General features: G+C 38.5%; 1 protein-coding gene across 8 annotated transcripts in view; it reads right to left on the bottom strand.

The window, feature by feature from the left end:
• Positions 1-719: 719 nt before the first annotated feature.
• Positions 720-21,989, bottom strand: part of AKAP7 (A-kinase anchoring protein 7) — a 124,138-nt gene continuing 102,868 nt past the window's right edge. For 4 of the 8 annotated variants that reach the window (XM_070796164.1, XM_019967435.2, XM_019967438.2 and 1 more), the window contains one exon: positions 720-2,739. In XM_070796164.1, coding sequence (XP_070652265.1) covers positions 2,546-2,739 — 194 coding nt within the window. In that variant the 3' untranslated portion in view covers positions 720-2,545. Of the gene's footprint in view, positions 2,740-3,548; positions 20,238-21,989 lie in introns of all 8 variants that reach the window. The other 4 variants (XR_011568474.1, XR_011568476.1, XM_019967434.2 and 1 more) reach the window with 2 other exon arrangements.

Here is a 21,989-nt window from a genome sequence, read left to right as displayed (position 1 = left end):
GGCTCCTCCGTCCGTGGGATTTTCCAGGCAAGAACAAGGCAAGCTCCCAAATATCTTTGCTTCCCACCTCAAGGGTTAACTCAAGGAAGTCGTCTACAAACAATAAAACCTCCACCCTCGGAGAGGCTCATGGGAAGCAGCACCCAGGTCTCCACATCTGGATGCACATGCTCTCTAATCTCTGCTACTGACATTGCTGGAGTGACGCGCTGTGAGCAGTTTATGAGATGCTACCGAGATTTTCTTTGCCTTTAATGTTATGTTGATATTCTCTGTGAAGCTGACTGATTTGGAGTGATTTAAAAGTCTAAGATTAAAGGTGCTCTGACAACTGTGCTATCTTAGCAAACAGGATAAGGACACAAAAGTTAGGAAACACTAAACAAGGACCTACTGTATAGCACAGGGAACTCTGCTCAATGTTATGTAACAACCTACGGACAGGGAGGCCTGGCGTGCTGCGATTCATGGGGTCGCAAAGAGTCGGACACGACTGAGCGACTGAACTGAACTGAAGTGAGAAAAGAATTTGAAACAGAATAGGCACATGGATATATACAACTGAATTACTTTACTGTACACAAGAAACTATCACAACATTGTTATCCAACTATATCTAATACAAAATAGTCTTAAAAAACACTGAAACTATCAGAGCCCCTATTTCTGACTTCACTATATTCAGATTCTAAGAAGAAAAAAATAAATGAAGAAAGGCAACAAGGGAAAACAATACATTTATTAAGAGGCATGAAAATGCATAAACTCACTTATAAATAAATGTAATATAATTTACCCAGTGAAAAAATAGCAAAAATCCATGAGTAAACTGGATTTTATCTTTGAAATGATTACATATTTGATCTCTAATAATTTCCTCCTCCAGCATGATCTGTTAGTAGCAGCAATTTTACAATGATCATAGAAAAAGCTGTTACCAGTGATTATCATATGGGAAGGAAAATTTTCAAGAATATTCTTTAAAAATGAACCAGTGCAAGCAAATTCAGATTATAAGGGATACAATAAGACATGGGCTAGCTTATCTTCAGAAAAGTAGAAAATAAAAACCCCAAACATTCAGTAAGAAATGAAAAAGCAAACTACATTTCAATCATTGAAAAATAATACATATGGAAATTATAAAACATTCTTAACCAGTGACTGCAATAATTACATTTATAAATGTTCATTCAAGTACTAGTGATCAATAAACATTCAGTCTCATTAAAAGTAACACTAGATATAGATACACATGAACAATGCTTCTTTTGACTGAACAACAACAAAAGTCATGTTAACAGGAAACAAATAACCCTTAAAATACTGGGTTTTATTTTGTTTTTTTTTTAGTAAATGATTTTTCACAGTCTGTATATTTTATCTGTGAGGACTCAAGGAACATCTCACAACAGCTAATTAAGAAGTCTTTTCTATAAAATGAATCTTGATATTACAGAGATAAACATTCTAAAACACAAGTTTAGCTTAAAAATAACAGTGCAGAATTCAGTTTTCTTTGGAAAGAAATTGTTCATTCCTTACCAAATATTGGTTTGCTGTTGTGCAAACTATCAGAACACTTCTTTGGTATTCACCAAAGAGCTATTTTATGAGCTGGAAAGATATCATAAACTCTAGTATCATGATAACAATGTAGAGTTTATGTCAAAGTTGCACTGAAATCCACATCGTTTCCTTGATTACTGTTGTTAATGAATCTTCCTTCAAAGAGCTCCCTCCTGATTTTGGCCTGAATCTCAGGCTTTAATAAAAGTGCTTTTATCTCCTTCACTTTGGATTGCAGACCCATCCTCTCTCGACGCAAAGCTTCATTAATTAAGTCCTGGATTCCAATAGGTTTCGGGCCTATGGGAAAAAAATTATATGATACATTTCACGTACAAATGCCAATGAAAAACACTAAATATGGCACACTGACTTATCAAAAGAAGGTTAAAAAGAAACCTTTAAAATGCTGCCCACATTTTATAGAAAAGGTTGCATTTCACCAAAATATATCATTTACAAGAATCAAATTTACTGTAAATAATGCATAGCAACAACACACAAAGGACAGACATGAAAACCTGTGGACCAACTTATGGGCAATAATGTCAACAGTGATCATTTTAAGCATAGCACTTGTTAGCTCTGTGTGTTTTGGCCTCAGATAAGGTAGTCAAATGCCCTGCTAAGCAATTGAAATGGCAGTATTCCATTTACATCAAGGCCTCTTCCATGGCCTTTAATTCAAGTCCACAAGGCATAACCCAAAGTCCCCTCTCCCTCAGCCATGGCTGAGGGCAAGTGAAACCAGGGCCATTCTTCCTTCGTAAATTGATTTCCTTTGATAGTCCCAGTTCTCCATTCCTCTTCTGTTGTGCTTCAGAAATGCAAAGACATCAATCATGAAAAGTATTAGGCAATCTTCACGGACTGGACAGGACACTTAGACAGCACAATGCAAATTAGTCCACTGACTCGGCAGAGGAAGGCAGGGGTGCTTCTCACGGAGCAGCGGGGTCCTGCCTGCATTTGGGTCTCATTTCCTGTTGTCACTGTCAGTGCCATTCCTATCAGCCTCTTCAGTTTTCACAGAGCTCCCATCCCCTGGCTTGTTTTTGTTCTGTGTTTCTTCCAGATACTGCTGGACAGCCTTGAGCACTGCATTCTCCACCAGCCTCTTACTGAGCCTTACCAGTTCAGCATCATCAGGCTCACCTCCATTCTTATCACCTACATTCCACAACAGAGAAGAGAGGTCACTGAGATCACATTGCCATAGAAACTCGGCATGCAGGGGCCAGCTAGTTCAGTTAGTTACAAAGAGCAAGCGTCCTTCAATCTGGCAAACTGGATCTATACATTCAAGAATACTGGCTTGGCTTTTCATTTGGTACTTGCAGACTGCCTGTCCCTGAAGACTTCAGGCTGAAAAGAAGTTCATTAGCCCCAATCTAAAAATACCTTACCTAGCAAAGCTGGAAGTTCCCCAGTTCTACATGGGATTTTTGTTTTTCTTTCATCCAAGGCTGATCATTACTACAAAGTCCATGTACCCACCACCGGGAGACTTAGACATGTGAAATCGCCAGCAAGATGTATCTGTTCGTACTTCACCACTATCAAATGTTAGGTAACGGAGATTTCCTAATTAACTAAGCACACAGGATCAGTGATTTTATAATACTTGGCCTGGACAGCTGTTAACAAAGTCTCAGCACTCCCATGAAGACAAAGGTGGTTACTACTGCTAGGAACTAGTTTAAAATAAGCATGTTAAACTAGTATTCTTTTTAATTTCAGATCACTACAATTTAAAAAATAGGAAACTCTTACAGAAGAATTAGGATTATGACAGTAAATTACTAGATGTTAGTATTTTATGGTCATTTTGCTTCCCTGCTAGTGATGATCAAGGTTTAATTATCTTCTCATATTTCTGTAAAAGAGCTGGCTCTCATCTGGTCGAATGCTGCACATTTCGCACTCATTCTCTTTCCTGTCTCCCTTAACTGAGTAAAAGAAAAAAACTAGAGGCTCACCTCTCAGGCCCATTCAGTCCTTCATTTCCTTCCATTGAACTGTGGACCCAGGAAGGCAGATGAGTGACAGCGGCAAAGACTTCTAAGCACCTAAGTCCCTTAAGTGAGTGAGTGAAGTGAGTGAAGTCGCTCAGTAGTGTCGTGTCCGACTCTTTGTGACCCCATGGACTGTAGCCTACTACACTCCTCCGTCCATGGGATTTTCCAGGCAAGAGTACTGGAGCGGGTTGCCATTTCCTTCTCCAGAGGATCTTCCCAACCCAGGGATCGAACCCAGGTCTCTAGCATTGCAGGCAGACACTTTACAGGGAGAAGTAAGTACATTAGGTAAATGCTAACAGATCTCAAGGGAGTGATAGACATCAATGTAATAATAGTAGGGGGTTTAGTACTCTACTTTCAACAATGGATAGATCATTCAGACGGAATATCAATAAGAAAACACTGGGGAAAAAAAAAGAAAACACTGGACTTGAGCTATACTTGAGGCCTAATGGACCCAAGAGACATATAAAGAACATTCCATCCAACAGCACCAGAATATACATTCTTCTCAAGTACATACGAAACGTTCTCCAGGATAGACTGTTAGGACCAAAACAAGTCTCAGCAAATGTTTAAAAACTGAAATCAAACCAAGTATCTTTTCTAACTATAGTGGAATAAACCTAGACATCAATAGCAAGAGGAAAACTGGAAAATTCACAAATATGTAGAATTTAAACAAACACTCATGAACAACCAGTGAATCAAAGATGAAATCAAAAGAGAAATTTAAAACATATATTTTGAAACAAACAAAAATGGAAACACAACGTACCAAACCTTATCATCCAGCAAAAGCAGAGCTAAAAGGGAAGTTTATGGTAATAAATGCCTGCATTAAGAAAAAAGAATAATCTCAAGTAATCGACCTAACTTAATATCTCAAGGAACTAGAAAAATAAGAACAAACTAAGCCCAAAGTTAGCAGAAAGAACATTAAAATCAGAGCAGAAATAAATGAAATAAAGAATAGAAAAACAACAGAAAAGATCAATGGAACAGAGGGTTGTCTTTTTGAAAAGATAAAACAAAAAAGAACAGACCTTTAAATAGACTTACCAAGATAAAGAGAATTAAAAACTATAAAAGAAAGCAGAAACATTGTAACTGATAACACAGAAATTAAAAAAAAAAAATGTCACAAGAGACTACTATGAACAATTATAGGCCACAAATCAGACAACCTAGAAACATACAACTTTCCACAGACCAATAACAAATTTAAGATTACATCAGTAATCAAAAGCCTTCAACAAAGAAAAGCCCAGGACAGTCTGGGTTTATGGCTAAATTTTACCAAACATTTAAAGAAGAAGAATTAATAACAATTCTCAAACCCTTCCAGAAAGAAAAAAAAAACTAAAGAGGATATAACACTCCCAAACTCTTTTATGAGATCAACATTACCCTGATACCAAAGTCACATAAAGGATACTATAAGGGAAAAAAAAAAGGGCAGGCAAATACCCTCATGAATTTGGATGCAAAAAACTCAACAAAATACTTCTGCTGCTGCTGCTAAGTCGCTCAGTTGTGTCTGACTCTGTGTGATCCCATAGACGGCAGCCCACTAGGCTCCGCCGTCCCTGGGATTCTCCAGGCAAGAACACTGGAGTGGGTTGTCATTTCCTTCTCCAATGCATGAAAGTGAAAAGTGAAAGTGAAGTCACTCAGTCGTGTTCAACTCTTAGCAACCCCATGGACTGCAGCCCACCAGGCTCCTCCGTCCATGGGATTTTCCAGGTAAGAGGACTGGAGTGGGGTGCCATTGCCTTCTCCACAACAAAATACTAGCAAACCAAATTCAACAGTATTTAAAAGGATCATACACCACAATCAAGGGATATTTATCCCTGAGATATAAAAGTGGCTCAACATATGCAAATATATCAATGTGATATGCCACATTAACAACCTGAAGGTTAAAAATCACATAATCATTTCAATGTACGGTAAAAACACACACACACACACACACACACACATGACAAAATTCAACATCCCTTCGTGACAAAAACTCTCAACAAACTTGATATGGAGGAACATGTACATGCATGCCAAGTCGCTTCAGTGACGCCCGACTCTTTGTGATCCAATGGACTATAGCCTGCCAGGCTCCTCTGTCCATGGGATTCTCTAGGCAAGAACACTGCAGTGGGTTGCCTTGCCCTCCTCCAGGGGATATTCCCGACCCAGGGATTGAACCCCGCGGTTTTTTTAACGGCTCCTACACTGGCAGGCAGGGCTCTTTACCACTAGCGCCACCTGGGAAGCCCATGGAGGAACACACCTCACCATAATTAAGGCCATATATGACAAACCCACCACATTCAATGGTGAAAGTTTGAACGCTTTCCCTCCAAAATCAGAAACAAGGCAAGAGTGCCTACCCTCACCACTCTTATTCCACACAGTAATGGAAGAACAAGCAAGAGCAATCAGGCAAGAAAAAGAAAAAAAAAGACATCCATATCAGAAAGAAAAACCCCTCTGTTTGCTGATAGCATAATCTTGTGTACAGAAAATACTAAAAATTGTTAGACCTAATAAGTGAATTCAGTAAAGTTTGAAGATATAAAATCAACATACAAGAATCAGCTGCATTTCTATACAGAACAACAAACTATCTGAAAAAGAAATTTTAAAAATAATACCATTTAAAATAGCATCAGAAACAATGAAATATTAAGGAATAAATTTAACCAAGGAAGTGAAATATCTATATACTAAAAACCTGTAAGACTCTGATCAAAGAAAATGAAGACACAAATAAATGGAAAAAAAATCCCATATATATGGATTGGAAGAATGAATATCGTTAATATGTCCTTACTACCAAAAGCCATCTAGATTCAATGCAATCTTTATCAAAATTACAATGGCATTTATTTACAGAAATTTAAAAAAAATTCTAAAATCCATATGAAAACACAAAAGATCCCAAATGGCCAAAGCAATCATGAGAAAGAACAAAGCTGGAAACATCACGCTTCCTGATTTCAAAATAGTATGGTAGTGGCATAAAAACAGACCAATGGGATGGAGTTAAGAGCCCAGAAATAAACTCACATATATACGGTCAACTAATATTTGACAATGACAATAATACAAGAATACATAATGGGAAAAGGACAGTCTCTTTAATAAGTAGTGTTGGAAAACCTGGATATCCACATGCAAAAAAAAAAAAAAAATGAAATTTGACCCCTATCTTACATCATTAACAAACATTAACTCAAAATGAATTTAGGACTTAAGTGTAAGACTTGAAACCATAACACTCCTAGAAGAAAACACAGGAGAAAAGCTCCTTGACACTGGTTTTAGCAATGATCATTTTTGAATATGATATCAGAAGAACAAGTGACAAAAGAAGAAATCAACAAGTGGGACTAAAGCAAACTAAAAGGCTTGTGCACAACAAAAGAAGAGATCAACAAAATGAAGAGACAACACAGAATATGAGAAAATACTTGCAAATCACCTGATTTCATATTCAAAACTTCATGACAAAAATACAAACAATCCTATTAAAAAGTGGGCAGAGAATCTGAATATTTTTCCAACGAAGACATGCAAATGGCCAACAAGAACAGGAAAAGGTGTACTTTCAAATCACTAATCATCGGGAAAGGAAAATCAAAACGACAGGGAGGTACCACTTCACCCATGTCAGAATGGTTATTATGAAAAAAGCAGAAAATAAATGCTGGTGAGGACGTAGAGAAAAGGGAACCCTTGCGTACTACTGGTAAAAATGTTACACTGATGCAGTTATTATGGAAAACAGTATGAGGATTCCTTAAAAAATTAAACATATAATTATCATATGCTCCAGCAATCCCACTTCTGGGCAAATATCTGAAGAAAATGAAGTCACTATCTCAAAGAGCCATCTGTGCTCCCATGTTCATTGTAACGTATTTCACGATAGCGAGAAATGGAAACAAGCTCAGTGGCCATCAACAGTTGAACAGATAAAGAAAACATGGTGTATATCTATTAAAAAGAAAGAAATCCTGCCATTTGTGACATGGATAAACCTTGAGGTCTTATGTTAAGTGAAATAAGTCAGAGAAGGACAAATACTGCATGACCTCACTTACCTATGGAATCAAAAAACACAGAACTTACAGAAACAGAAAGCAGAATGGAGGTTGCCCCTCACTCCAGCGGGGGAGTGAGGCAGGGAAATATGTTGGTCAAAGGGAACAAACTTTCAAGTATAAGATGAATAATTCTGAGGATCTAATGTGCAACATTGTGACTATAGACAACAATACCGTATCCTAAACTTGAAACATGCTATGAGAATTGTTCTCAACATAAAAACAAAACTATAATTATGTGAAGTGAAAGATGTGTTAACTAATCTCGTTGTAGAAAACATTTCATTTTATTTATAGATACATAGATATGTTATCAAACCATCACCACTGAACACTTTAAACTTATATAATGTTATATGTCAATTATTTCTCAATAAAGCTGGAAAAAAAAGAAGTAATTAGAATCCTCACACAGTAAATGTCAGCTCAGTTTTTGGAATAACAGCCATGACCTCCAGGAGCCAAAAGCCCAATGTTATACTTACAACCTTGGGTCTGGGTCAGGCAGACACAAAAGGTGTGAGCAGGAAGATGCACGTTATTTTCTATCCTCACATGTAATAGGGATTGGAATACAAAAGCATATATGCCAAGAGTGAGAACTGGCACCTAAACCCTCCTTCTGAGCCCCACCACTTCTATTTAACACATGTCCAAGGCCAATTATGCTGATACCATCATTCCTAGCAACATCCAAGCAGAAGAGAGATGGGTTACAGGTCCATCTGGACACACTACCAGTGAGGGCCTTAGCAACTGCTGCCTCCTCAAAAGTGAAAATATGGCACTCCAGAGCTATGCTAAAAAATTCCTAGATAGAATATTTGCAGTGTAAAATATGCTTAGAATTGAGTAAATTTCAACTCAGTGATATCCACACAGAAGTTATTAAACATAAATATGTCAAATTATTAAAAGAAAGATAAATAAATTATTATTAATGTGGCACTATTAATACCACATTTGGGAGCAAGAACTGTGGGGCTAGAGAAGACTCTTGAGAGTTCCTTGGACAGCAAGGAGATCAAACCAGTCAATCCTAAAGGAAATCAATCCTGAATATTCACTGGAAGGACTGATACTGAAGCTGAAACTCCAATACTTTGGCCACTTGATGCAGAGAGCTGACTCATGAGAAAAGACCCTGTTGCTGGGAAAGATTGAAGGCAGGAGAAGAAGGGGACAACAGAGGATGAGATGGTTGGATGGCATCACTGACTCAATGGACATGAGTTTGAGTAAGCTCCAGGAGATGGTAAAGGACATGGAAGCCTGGTGTGCTGCAGTCCATGAGGTTGCAAAGAGTCGGACACGACTGAGCGACTGAACAACAATAAGAAGACTGTTTTTATTAGTAAGAATGAATGAGTACATTGCCTAATATTTAAAGGATTCTACCAGTCTTATAACACAATGTTTATACTGTATAGATACCTCCAGGTGTGTTACCTGGAACTATTTTATAGTGGCTCTTCAAATTTAAGACAAAACCAAACTTCAAGTGAAGGAGTACTTCTTAAGTACCCTTCAATACATTGTAAATGACTCTCCACATCTGCCAACCTGTTTGTGCTCTGCATCTAAGCCAGAGACTGCATTTCTGGGGCTCTTTCTGACCCCAGGTGGCTATAAGACAACATCACTCATCACATACTGATACATCATCAATAAGATAACAGGGTTGGACTGGAGTCTAATCATAACTCAGTTTCCAAGATGCCTCTCAGGTCAAAAAGATCTGTGCTGGCTGTGATTTTTCTCAGCCCACAATGAAGTGTCCCTTTTATTTTAAACATTAAGAAATTTAAAACAGAAAAATCTTCCCATAAAACATTAATTTTCCCTTCTGATTTTCCTTTTTTCGTTTATGCTTTTACTATTACATTATCCAAGTCAACCAAGCTCAAACAAGAATGTCACCATCTTTAACTTCTCCCTTTTCCTCATCAATCCACTTCATCACCAAGTCTTATCCATGGGTTTTTTACAACTTCTCCCCTCTTCAATGCATCTAGTATAACACCTCTAGATTCCTATTTCTAAAACATCCTTTTCACATTCCATTGTCTCTACAGGAAAATTGAAATGTGCCATCCAAGGCTTTTCAAAATCTGTCTTTGGTGACCACCCACCCCTGCCACACTTCCACTGTTCACTTGCAGCATCTCCTCAGGAACGTCTTCACAATCCCTTTTCTCTAGGCAGTCCAGCCTGTCTCAGTAACTAAATCCCCTACTTTACAAAGCCTTCCTTGGCTAACCCAGACAGAAGGGATGAACTTCCACTGGATTACAATAACTCTGACTGCATGTATAATACATGGTTGCTCGGTCATTCATTCAACAAGGGTGCATAAAGCACTTACTATATACCTGGCTATTTCAGCCTATGGTGATACAGGAGACAGACAAAACTAAGTCTCACTGGTTTTCCTTTTAAAATTTCATTACAAATTATGAGCATTACTTATCAATGTATTTATTCACCAACTACTGATTCAGTTATCTGCTCTGCTAAAGACACATCTTGAGTGCAGAAACCATGCCCTACTTTTCTGTTATCTCTTGGCTCTGCTACTCCACGGCACAGTTTATTGAATGCAATAAAAGTTCAATAAATATCTGTCAGTCAAGAGAATAGTTGATTAAAGTCCTCGCAGGCAGTAGCAAAACTTTTTAAATGTTCCTATTTTCTAATAAGGATAGCACACAGTGGCCAGAAATTTAAACTTAATATTAAATTTAAATTGAGTGCAGAGAACTCCATTAATCCAAATATCCATATGAAAAATCACCACCCTCTCCACTTGATGAACCTGGTCAGTCTGCCAAAATATCCAGTCAAATATTAACAATCTACAATAACAAACTAATTAACCAACTGACAAAAATACATTTATAAATGAATCTTCCAGATCTGTCCTGGATCCCTGGCTCACCTAGGATTTCCACAAAGCATCCTCAGACTATCAGCATTAGCCCAGGGAAGAGGCTATCAGAAGGCTCATCATAGAGCCCTGTTAAACATACAGTGATTCAAGAAATGTGTATCTTCATTCCACTGAGACCTTATTTGTGTTTTCACTTGTAGGTTCTTAATTCAGATTAATCAGAAGAGGCATTTTAGGAATAAAGTTATGCTATGTTCTTTTTCTGCCTACTACTTGAAAAAAGGTATCTGTCTCCCACAGAGACCTCTAGGATAAATGACTGCATTCATTTTCCCTGAAGCCTAGTTAACAATGGAAGTTCAATGTCTATACGATTTATCATTTGATATTCCAACAAAAGGGGTTCCCTGGTGGCTCAGCAGTAAAGAATCCACCTTCAATGTGGGAGACAAAGGTTTGATCTCTGAGTTGGTAAGATCTCCTGGAGAAGGAAATGGCAACCCACTCCAGTATTCCTGCCTGGGCAATCCCTTGACAGAGGAGCCTGGCGGGCTACAGTCCATGGGGTTGCAAAAGTCGGACATGATTAGAGACTAAAACAACACCACCACCATTTTCCAACAAAAGTACACATAAAATATATTACCAAGGTATGCAACAACCTCTCAACAAAAATATTCTTTCTGGTTCTACCTAGGTTATTTACTATCATACCTATTTTAAATGACAGATTAATCTTTGTCTTTGACACTGTTTTTTTTTTCTTTTTTTTAGAAATCCTCCCCAAAATATCTTTAATTGACTTCTTAGGATAATTCTAAAATTATAAAGGAAAGGAAATGAGAAATGCTATCAAGTCCACCAAACACAATACTTTCCCTAAAAGAACAGACTTAAGAAACTTTTCAATAAACTTGAAGTAAGCAATTCCACTCTCCATAAGAGCTGTAACACCATTAGTCCATGGTATATACCCAAGATTTAGTTTTTTAAATTCTGGTAACAAGTCAGCACTTAAATAAAATTTATATTTGTGATTATGAAAAAGAAAATAAGTGACCTCTTTTGTAGCAGCAAGGAGAGTAGCAATTATATCTACTGGGATAATTTAAGGTCAGTATTAATGTGGGTCAGCTGTTTTTATGTGTGCGTTGACCCAATAATTCCTTAACTGATATCACATGAAGGGCTCCAGAAAGCATCGCTACCCTCCATCCACTGCCAAAATCTAGGTGCCTGTTAGTCACAAAAAGAATAAGTCATGCTAATAGATTTTTTTTTTTTTAAGAACCCAAAAAGTCTTCATTACAACATCATGTAAGACCTAAGGGAGAGAATACAACTACATTAAAAGTTCTAATTTGTTTCAATTTGCAGCATAATGTATCCTCCTTAGAAGCAAACTTCTTTTTATTAGCTGAGCTTACCTTTTCTTTCACCTACCTAGACTAAAAGAAACACTAAGTATAGATCCACAGGCTATTCAAAAGGTTGAGGTGGTATACTTGGCTTCCTTGCACACCACCTGCAACTCTTCTGAGATGAGGGACAGGTCAAGAGTTGTCCCCAAGTGCACACTTACACTGACACTGTCTTCAGACCCTTGTGTGCCAACATGGAAAACAGAGCTGCTGTAACAGAAGCTCCCCTTCTTTTGTCAAGTGCCAAAGCTCTCCACCCCCAGCACACAGCAGAAAATTTTAGAATTAAAACACCAAAACCACAGTTTAACTATTTTCTAGAATATAAAGGCCAAAGTGGAAAGAACCATGCCTTTGTAAATTTTATTCTGAATTCAGTAGTACAGAATAAATTTTAAAATCATGATATTTATGTACAAAAGGACAACCCCTGCAGCTTCTGGAGACCATGACACTCCATTTTTACACTCAACCACTACACTGAGACCACTACACTCAACATTTTTAAATTGGAGGGGTGGGGGTGAGCTGCAATTAGGCTAAAAATCAGTGGTCGCCTTGAGGGGAACCTAAGAGGAGATAAGGTCCAACAGGCAGTGACCTGCAGCTGACTGGGTGGAGGCATGTGGCCCCAGCCAAAGCTGTCATGATGACTAAGGGTTCTGAGCCTCTTGAATCTTTTGTTAGCACAGCTGGCACCTCTAAAGTCTTTCCTTCCCTCTACTGTTCCCCAAGTCACCGCCTAAAGCCTCTTCACCCCTCTCTGTAGGAAACTTCACATCCCGTGGCTTGGGAAGATTTCTATGACTTGTTACCTCAAGACTGCCCGTCACATGGCCATATGACAGATGAGACAAGATATAAGCACTGGATGTTTGTAGGCCAGTCTACCAAAGAACTCTTTCCAGACATACACAATAGCCTTTTAGATAGACTTCTTTTTTGTCTGTAACATCAGTTTTCTGAGTCCATACTATGATCCACACTGTTCTCTATACAATTTCTGCTGTAACTCTCTTATTGGAAACCTAGATAATACAATAGAACTATCAGTGACGTGGCAGAACTCCTCATATGCATGTAAGAAGGGAAAAGTATGACATACATGTGAGTTTGCATTCCAATTCTGCCATTTTCTACCTGCACAGCCTTGTTCATAATCTCTCCAAACTTAAATTTCCCATGAGTGGGCCACTCATGAGGATAATACTCCTTGAACCGCTGCTGTAAACACAAGAGGTGAGGTATGGAACGTGCCTGACATCGTGCCTGTAACACAGTAGGCTCTCAAAATGTAATTATTGTATTAGTGCTTTTTATACATGTGCTATGTTTAAATTTGAGTTCAATTTATTTTAAGAAGAATGGTCTCAATACCTACTAAATACCAATCATCAATCTACCCAAACACCTTACTAAGTGCTTGCTATGTGCCATTACTAAGTATTTAACAAGAAATACAATATAGTCTCTACCCACACATAAGTTGGCCTAGAGGATGACTAATAAACAATGACCTCAAGACAATAGAGCGTGTTCAAGGTCCAAAGGAGTTGGAAAGGGATGACAAGGTTATTGTGCTTCACAGAGGAGGTATGTGAATTTGATGAGGAGGCGTCTATAGGCACAAGGTAAGGGAGGCAGGAAGGTCTCGTAACAAAGGCATGAGTGTGTACATAGATGGAAATGCACGGTGCACTTGGGGAACTGGAGGCACTTCCGTGGTACGGCCACAAAGAGTTCAGAGTGCCATCCGTGGCGTGGGGGTGCTACAGGGAAAAGGCTACCGAGCAGGGAGGGATGAGGGGCTCTACGGACCATGCTGTGGAGTCTAAGTGCATTCTACAGGCAACAGGCAACCACTGAAGGGTTAGCACACTTCAGAAAACTCACTGTGATAGACCGTGAGGAATACAGAAGAAGGACTGGAGAGGGGCAAAACAAAGACAAGTTCTTGTAACAGACAAAAAGAGAAACAATGAGGACCTGAACTGTGGTAAATGCAGGAAACAAAGGGACACATTACAGAGAGTGAAGAAATAGGAATTAAATGCCACTGTGGGCCAATTTAATAAGGAAAGAGAAAGGGGAGTGCAAAATACACACCTGTATAAAGAAATATATGTAATATATATGCTAAGTCGCTTCAGTCGTGTCCAACTCCTAGTGACCCCATGGACTGCAGCCTACCAGGCTCCTCTGTCCATGAGATTTTCCAGGCAAGAGTACTGGAGTGGGGTGCCATCGCCTTCTAATATATATAGAGAGAAATAATGGGCCAAATGTTTGAAATGCAATAAAAACCCTAACCTTAAAATCAAGAAGCTCAGAAAATATCAAGTACAAGCAATGTGAAGAAAATCACACCAAGTAACATGATGATCAAACTCTTGAAAACCAATACTAAAAGAAAATCATAAAAGCAGCCAAAGCAAAAAGGACACATTATACAGAGGAACCAAGACAAGAATGATAGCAGATCCACACATCAGGAACAATGCAAGCCAAAAGACATTAGTACAACATCTTTACTAAAAGAACGGGAAAAGGAACCCCAGAATTCTTTATCTGGACGCATTATCTTTTAAAAGTGAGGGTGAAAGACTTTTTCAGACATGTAAATGCTAAATTAATCCATCATCAGCCAACTAGCACTAGAAGAAGTGTTAAAGGAAAAACTTAAGGCAGGAGGGAAATGCGACCAGATGGAAATTTGGATCTATTCAAAGATGAGAACTAAAACCTGTACATATACAGATAAAAATAAAAAGCTTTCTCTCATTCTTAATCTCCTTAAAAGACATAACTATTTTAAATGGAGTTTATATAATACATAGAAATAAAGTATATGGTAACAATAGGACAAAGGCCAAGAGGGAAATGGAAATAATTGTCATAAGGTGCTTATGTTAAATGTGATAAGAAGAAATAATATTATTTGAAGGCAAACCATCTTAAGGATGTATGTTTTAAAACCCAAGAGCAACTACTAAAGTAAAAATAAAAAAGTATAACTAATAAACTAATAATGAACCTAAGATGAAACCCTAATGCTTTTTAATATAAAATAACACAGTAAACGGAGAAGGCAGTGGCACCCCACTCCAGTACTCTTGCCTGGAAAATCCCATGGACGGAGGAGCCTGGTGGGCTGCAGTCCATGGGGTCGCGAAGAGTCGGACACGACTGAGCCACTTCACTTTCACTTTTCACTTTCAAGCACTGGAGAAGGAAATGGCAACCCACTCCAGTGTTCATGCCTGGAGAGTCCCAGGGACGGTGGAGCCTGGTGGGCTGCTGTCTTTGGGATCGCACAGAGTCAGACACGACTGAAGCGACTTAGCAGCAGCAACATAGTAGAAGAGAAGAAAAAGGAACAAAGAGCAAAGGAGACAAGTAGAAAACAATACGCAAAATGGATGATTTAAACTCACCCATATTGATAATCATATACAACAGAAGATGCTCTAAATATACCAGGAGAAAGTCAGAGATTGTTCATTTGGATAAGAAAACATGAATCAGCTATGATGTCAACAAAAAATTTACTTCAAATATACAGAAACAGAAAGGTTAAAGGTAAAAGGATGGAAAAGGATGTACCACACTAACACTCATCAAAAGAAAGCTAGAGAATCGATACCAGACAAGGCAGATGTCAGAAAAAAAAGAAGGATATTATCTGCCATAAAGAGGGACATTTTATAATTATAGTAGAGTCAAGTTTATCAACAGGGTATAAAAATCATAAATGTGTATGCACCTAATAACAAGAGCCTCAGAGTACCTGAAGCAAAAACCAACAGAACTAAAAGTATAACAGATAATCCACAATTACAGTTTGAGATTTCAAGACCACTTCTATAGTTGACAGAACAAGGAGGGAAAAATTCACCAGAAACAGAGAAGACTTGAATGCTAGTAACCAAATCCACCTAACTACCCATAGATAATTATAGAACACTTCACCCAACAATAGCAACAAACACATTCTTCTCTGATGTACAGAAAACAGTTATAAAAGGACATCATATTCTGAGTCATAAAATAAGTCTCAACAAATTTTAATTTACTGAATTCATCCAGTGCATGTGGTCAGTACAATGGTGTCAAATAAGAAATTAATAACAGCAAGATATCTTTAAAAGATGTTTTTAAAGTCAACTTATATATATTAGTCATAACAACTAGAAACTGAAATTCAAAAATATCATTTTTAACAGCATAAATAGTTAGGGACAATTCAACAAAGTGTATGTAACACCTAAATGCTAATAACTGCAAAATTTCCTGAAAGAAATGAAATAAGACCTAGATAGAGAGATTAAACTATACTCATTTTTCTAAAGATTCACTATCTTTCAGAGGTCAATTCTCCATCAACTGCTCTGTAAATGCAAAAACTACAGAGTTCTGCAATCCAAACCCCACCAGCCCTTTTCATAGAAATTGAGGAGTTCTAAAATGTATATGAATATGTAAAGAAACTAGAACAACAGAAACAATTTTGTAAAAAAGAACAAAGTTGGAAAACTTATACTACCTGATTTTAAGACTCATATAAAGCTACAGAAATAGAGACAATGTGGTATTGGCCTAAAGACAACCATATCGATCAATGAAATAAAACAACCCAGAAATAGATTTACAAACATGTGGCCAACTGATTTTCAACAAAGGCACCAAGACAGTTCAACACAGAGAGAATAATCTTTTTAAGAAACGGTGTTTAGAATGATCATCTATATAAAAAAAGAACCTCAAACCTTATCTCATACTATATATAAAAATGAACTCAAAATGGATAGCAGACTTACTGTAAGAGCTAACTTGTCTAGAAGAAAATATAGAACTTCTCAGTGACCTCAGATTAGGCAAAGATTTTTAACCAGGAGATGAAAACCACAACGTATTCCCTAAAAAGGATAAATTGGACATCATCAAAATGTAAAACTTTTGCTTTTCGTAAAACACTGTTAAGGCAAAAAAAGCAAACTACAGCCTAGGAGAAAGTACATATATTTGCAAAATATATATACATAATACATATATAAAGAAAGTGCATTCAGAATACAAAAATAATTCCAACAACTTAGTAAGACAAAATAAAATAAAAAATGACCCAAAAGAATTGAAATGTTACTTTCCAAGTGATATACAGATGGCGAATAAACATATGAAAAGATACGCAACATTATTAGCCATTAGGAAAATGCAAATTAAAGTCACAGTGAGCTACTACCACTCATCCACTAAAATTAAAACTTAAAAGATAAACAATATCAAGTGTTGGTAAGGATTTGAAGCAAGTGGAACTCCTGTTGCTAGTGGGAATGCAAAAATGGCATAGTCAGCTTGTAAAAACTTTGCAAATTTCAAATACAAGTTTATCTTATGAAAGTTGGCCATACTCTTACCACGCAACCCTGCAGTCTCATTCCTCGCTAGAATTGAAAACAAGTGATATGAAAGCTTATGCTCACATGAAAATCTATACATGAATGTTTATCGTAGCTTTATTCACAAATGCCCCAAACTAGAAACAACTGAAATACCTTCAACTGGTGAATGGATCAATAAGCTGTGGTATATCCACCCAATGGACTAGTACTCAGCAAAACAAAGGAATGAACACTGATACATGCCACAGCACAGATGAATCTAAGGTGCATTACTGCTAAGTGAAAAGAGGCCAGAGTCAAAAGGCTGCATACTGCCTGATCTCATCTTTATGACATTCTGAGAAAGGGAAAACCATCAGTAGTGAAACAGACCAGTGGTTTCCAGGGGCTGGGGATGAGGACAGGAGTTACAAAGGGGCCCGAGAACATATGAAGGGTAATGCAACTCTTCCACTGTTGACTGGTGGTGGTTAAATGACTCTATGCGGTGATCAAAACTCATAGAACTATACACACACAAAAGTGAATTTTTCTGTATGTAAATTCTACCTCAATTAATAAAATACTAATGAGAACAATTTCCTCCCCACGATGAGGGACTATTGAGGGGTTTATTCCACATGTGAACTCGATGAATAGACTGGTGCCCTGTCACTCTTTGCAATTAGCATGAAGTGAGTAGTAAGGATGACTCTCTCAGCTCTTCTCTCTAAGAGTCACGTCTCAACTATGATATCTGTGCTCTCTCCCAGCTGCAGGCTTCAGAGTCTCAAGTGCTCTCTTTCTGAATCATGTTTTTTTCTCTCGTGCTCAATATCAAAATTTGAAAATAATTTCCAGAAAAAGAAACTGGGGTAGTTTCTGAGCATGAATAAACCCAAATCATTCTCATTCTCCTCTTCAGTGTATCAGACACATATCATTTGCACCAATATGTTCAAAGACTGCAAACTAAACTGCTACCCGGTACTTGATTGACAGGTGATTATCATCACTCTGTTGTTGAAATCTATTTCCAAGGGGCACTCTGCTCTCCGTGGTTTGTTTGCTCACTTGTTTTGCCTTGTGTTGTCTGTAGGTGTCTATCTGCTGTTCCGTATCATAAATTTCTCTCTATTAAATAGAAACTGTGGTTGTTTCCTCCTGAATTTTGATTCCTGTATTTGCTCAGGTGGAAATATAAGGAGTTCCCTATACCCCCTGATGGTCTGCTCAGGACCACTCTATGTCATTTTGTACAAAGCTGATTGTGGAGTGCAGTTCGAGCAGTGATAAAGAAGCAGACCTTCCAAACCCAAGTCCTGGTGCAAAGAAGTCGAAACTTCTTCGGCTATCATTGGAAAGTGATTCTCATGGCAAAGAAGAAATGAACATGTTTCAGACATGTACGGAGCATAAATTTTCAAATAATCATGCTCTTATCTGGCAGAGAGACAAGAAGGCTAGAAAATGAGCACTGCTTTGAAACTTAAAATTATTATGTTTATGTTATTCATTCTTTTATTTAGGGCTTTCCTGGAGGCTCAGAGGGTAAGGAATCTGCCTGCAATGCAGGAGATACAGGTTTGATCCCTGGGCTGGGCAGATCCCCTGGAGAAGGGAATGGCAACCCACTCCAGTATTCTTGCGTGGAGAATTCCATGTACAGAGGAGTCTGGTGGCTACAGTCCGTGGGGTCACAAAGAGTCGGACACGACTGAGCAACTACACCACATAAAACTTAAAGGTACAACTAACTAGAATTAATTTTCATGTGTTTGACCAATACATCTGCTCATGATAAACTATACTTTTCTTTCCTAGGCTGATCTTCCAGGGTAGCAGCAGATTCAAGCAGAAATAAAGGTCACTTTCCTGTTTTGAAGGTAATGTTCACCAATGTAATCAGCGGCATAAATGTTGCCATCAATCTAATTGGTGAAATAAATCATAACTATAGATATCACTTCACCTCTTTTATAAGCAAAAAGGATACACCCAGATCAAGAGCTTCCACAGGCTGAGAAAAACCCCAAGGTACCAGGTCACTAACAGCAATAGCAAGAATATATCCTTCCATCTATTTAGGGAACACTTCACCCTTTCCAAAGTGCTTTCAGGAACATTCTTTTATTTGGTCCTCAAAGAAATCTCATGAGGTAAAACAAGTGCTGTTCTTCCATTATTTCAAGCAAGAACATGGAGATACAAGAGCTACATAAAATGCCTACCAATACCATGTAGTAGTGATGGCAATCCACAGCTCCCACTTGCAATCAGAAAGATGAGTTGATACACGACACCCACCCCCCAGCAGATTCTCCACAATTCCCTGTTGCAGCCTTGTCCTGGAGAAATGAAGGTATATGTATGAGAAATACTGTGTCATTTAACAACTGGTTGACTGGAAAACAAAGATTCAGAAGGTTTCGCTAGCAGATTGAAATTTTTATTTATTTTTTTTTAACTTTTAGACTAAATAATGGATTTTGGGGCTTCACTGGTGGCTCAGGGGTAAAGAATCCACCTGCCAATTCAGAAGACATGGCTTTGATCCCTGGGTTGGGAAGATCCCCTACAAAAAGAAATGACAACCCACTCCAGTATTCTGGCCTCGAAAATTCTATGGACAGAGGACCCTGACGGGCTACAGTCCATGGAACTGCAAAGGAGTCGGCCACGACTTAGCAACTAAACAACAACAACAATGGGTGTTGGTGAATGCAGTGAATCCTTTCCTTCCATCTTCCTTCCTTCTTCTCCCCTTGATCTCCTCTTTCTTTCCTTTCATCTCTCTGGCCACACAGTCACGGGCATGGACCCTGCCTTCAGGAAACCTGCAACTGAGTAGAGGTAGAAGTTATTATGTGTTAATAAATAAGGGAAACTTCAGAATGCAGTCTTGTAGGTGGTGACAGAGGAGGAGACAGAGATGGAGAAGGATGAGGCTGAGAATGTGTGCGGGAGGGACCACGGAGGCTCCTGCAGGGCATGCCGTGGAATCTGCTCATCTCTTGTTTCTAGAGCATCTACTATGATCAAATTATACTTCTCAATTCTGACATACACAAAAATTACTATGGCTGGTCTTCAAGGAATTGCTTATTTCAACCCATGAGGTATAATGGTAAAGAAAATCAGATTTTTACAACCCTGCTAATGCTTCAAAATGTAAGCTTGGGTTTCAGAACATTTCTATTATTTTATAGGAAAACATCAGCTATGCCACTAACCAGTGATTCTGCTTCATTCTGTTTCAGGCTTGATGTAAATAACCAGTTGTTAGGCTTAGTGAGAGGGACAAAACCTAAGCTTAACTACAATATGATCAAGAGCACCGTGCATGCCAAGTTGCTTCCGTCGTGTCTGACTCTTTACGACCCTATGGACTGTAGCCTGACAGACTCCTCTGTCCATGGGATTCTCCAAGCAAGAATACTGGAGTGGGCTGCCATCCCCCCCTCCCAGGGATCTTCCCGACCCTAATGAACCCTACATTGTCTCCGGCGTTGGCAGGTGGGTTCTTCATCACTAACACCGCCTGGGAAGTCTTAAGAGCACCATAAATACTTGAAATATCACACACAGGTTGAAAGAAATCAGATTTTTTAAAAGGATTCAAAACCTAGCTCTGTTTAACTCAGCTAACTGCCCAATCTTAAAGCAAATGCTTTTGGTATGATCATGTGGAGTGTGTTTCATGCTAAAAAATGTTCCATCTAATGATTCAACTAGCCAACACAGAAAGTAGGGTAAACTGTTTCTGTTATCTTTCTTTCATGGCTCCCAAAACCTAATTTTCAAAGTCTGACCAAGGAAATTCAGATGCACAGGACGATGTATTTGGCTTGTAAGCCCTGAGAAAAACTGTGGACTGAGTCTAATGGCTATTACTCCAGCAATGCTGCTGGGTCAAACAGAGCATTTCCAGGCTAAACAAAACGTGGAGATGGTTGACCATTAAAACAAAATCAAGAGAAAGTTGACAATTTACGGTCATCCTTGGCCATTACTCTGGGCATACAATAAAAACAAAGAAACAGAGCACAAATTCAAACACTGAATCCTGAGCAAAAAGAACTATTCCTCCACTGTAAAATGGGGCAAGTCATTCTGCTCTGCTGTCTCCACAGAGCTTCCGAGAGGCTCTGAGGGGGACAGAGTGGGCCTACAGAGAGGTGTGGGGCCAAAGGCATTGTCGCTGCTCCCCCACCCCCACCATTTCAGTTCTAACCACCCCCGCTCATCTGAGCCCCACAGCCCTCGCCGTGCGGCCAACTGTTCATCACGCATGGTCTTGTTATATTTTAAAAAATGAAGCTCAGTGAACTCATAAATTGATTGCTGCAGCCTCAGAAATAATGGTTGAGAAAAGTAAATATGAAAGTATATCCTAAAGGTAATCGAGGATATACTTTACTTTTCTCAGTGACCTAAGACTAGGAATTTACTAGAGGCTTCCAAAAAGACAAAAATCAAATGATTTTTTTTACGTTCTCTTTGGTGATATCTACTACTCATCAAGTTCTCTGACTGTGTGAATTGATACTGCTGCTGCTACTGCTGCTAAGTCGCTTCAGTCGTGTCCGACTCTG

The sequence above is a fragment of the Bos indicus genome, chromosome 9 (assembly GCF_029378745.1).
Source record: "Bos indicus isolate NIAB-ARS_2022 breed Sahiwal x Tharparkar chromosome 9, NIAB-ARS_B.indTharparkar_mat_pri_1.0, whole genome shotgun sequence".
NCBI lineage: Eukaryota > Metazoa > Chordata > Mammalia > Artiodactyla > Bovidae > Bos > Bos indicus.
This window is presented reverse-complemented; position numbering and strand designations above follow the sequence as displayed.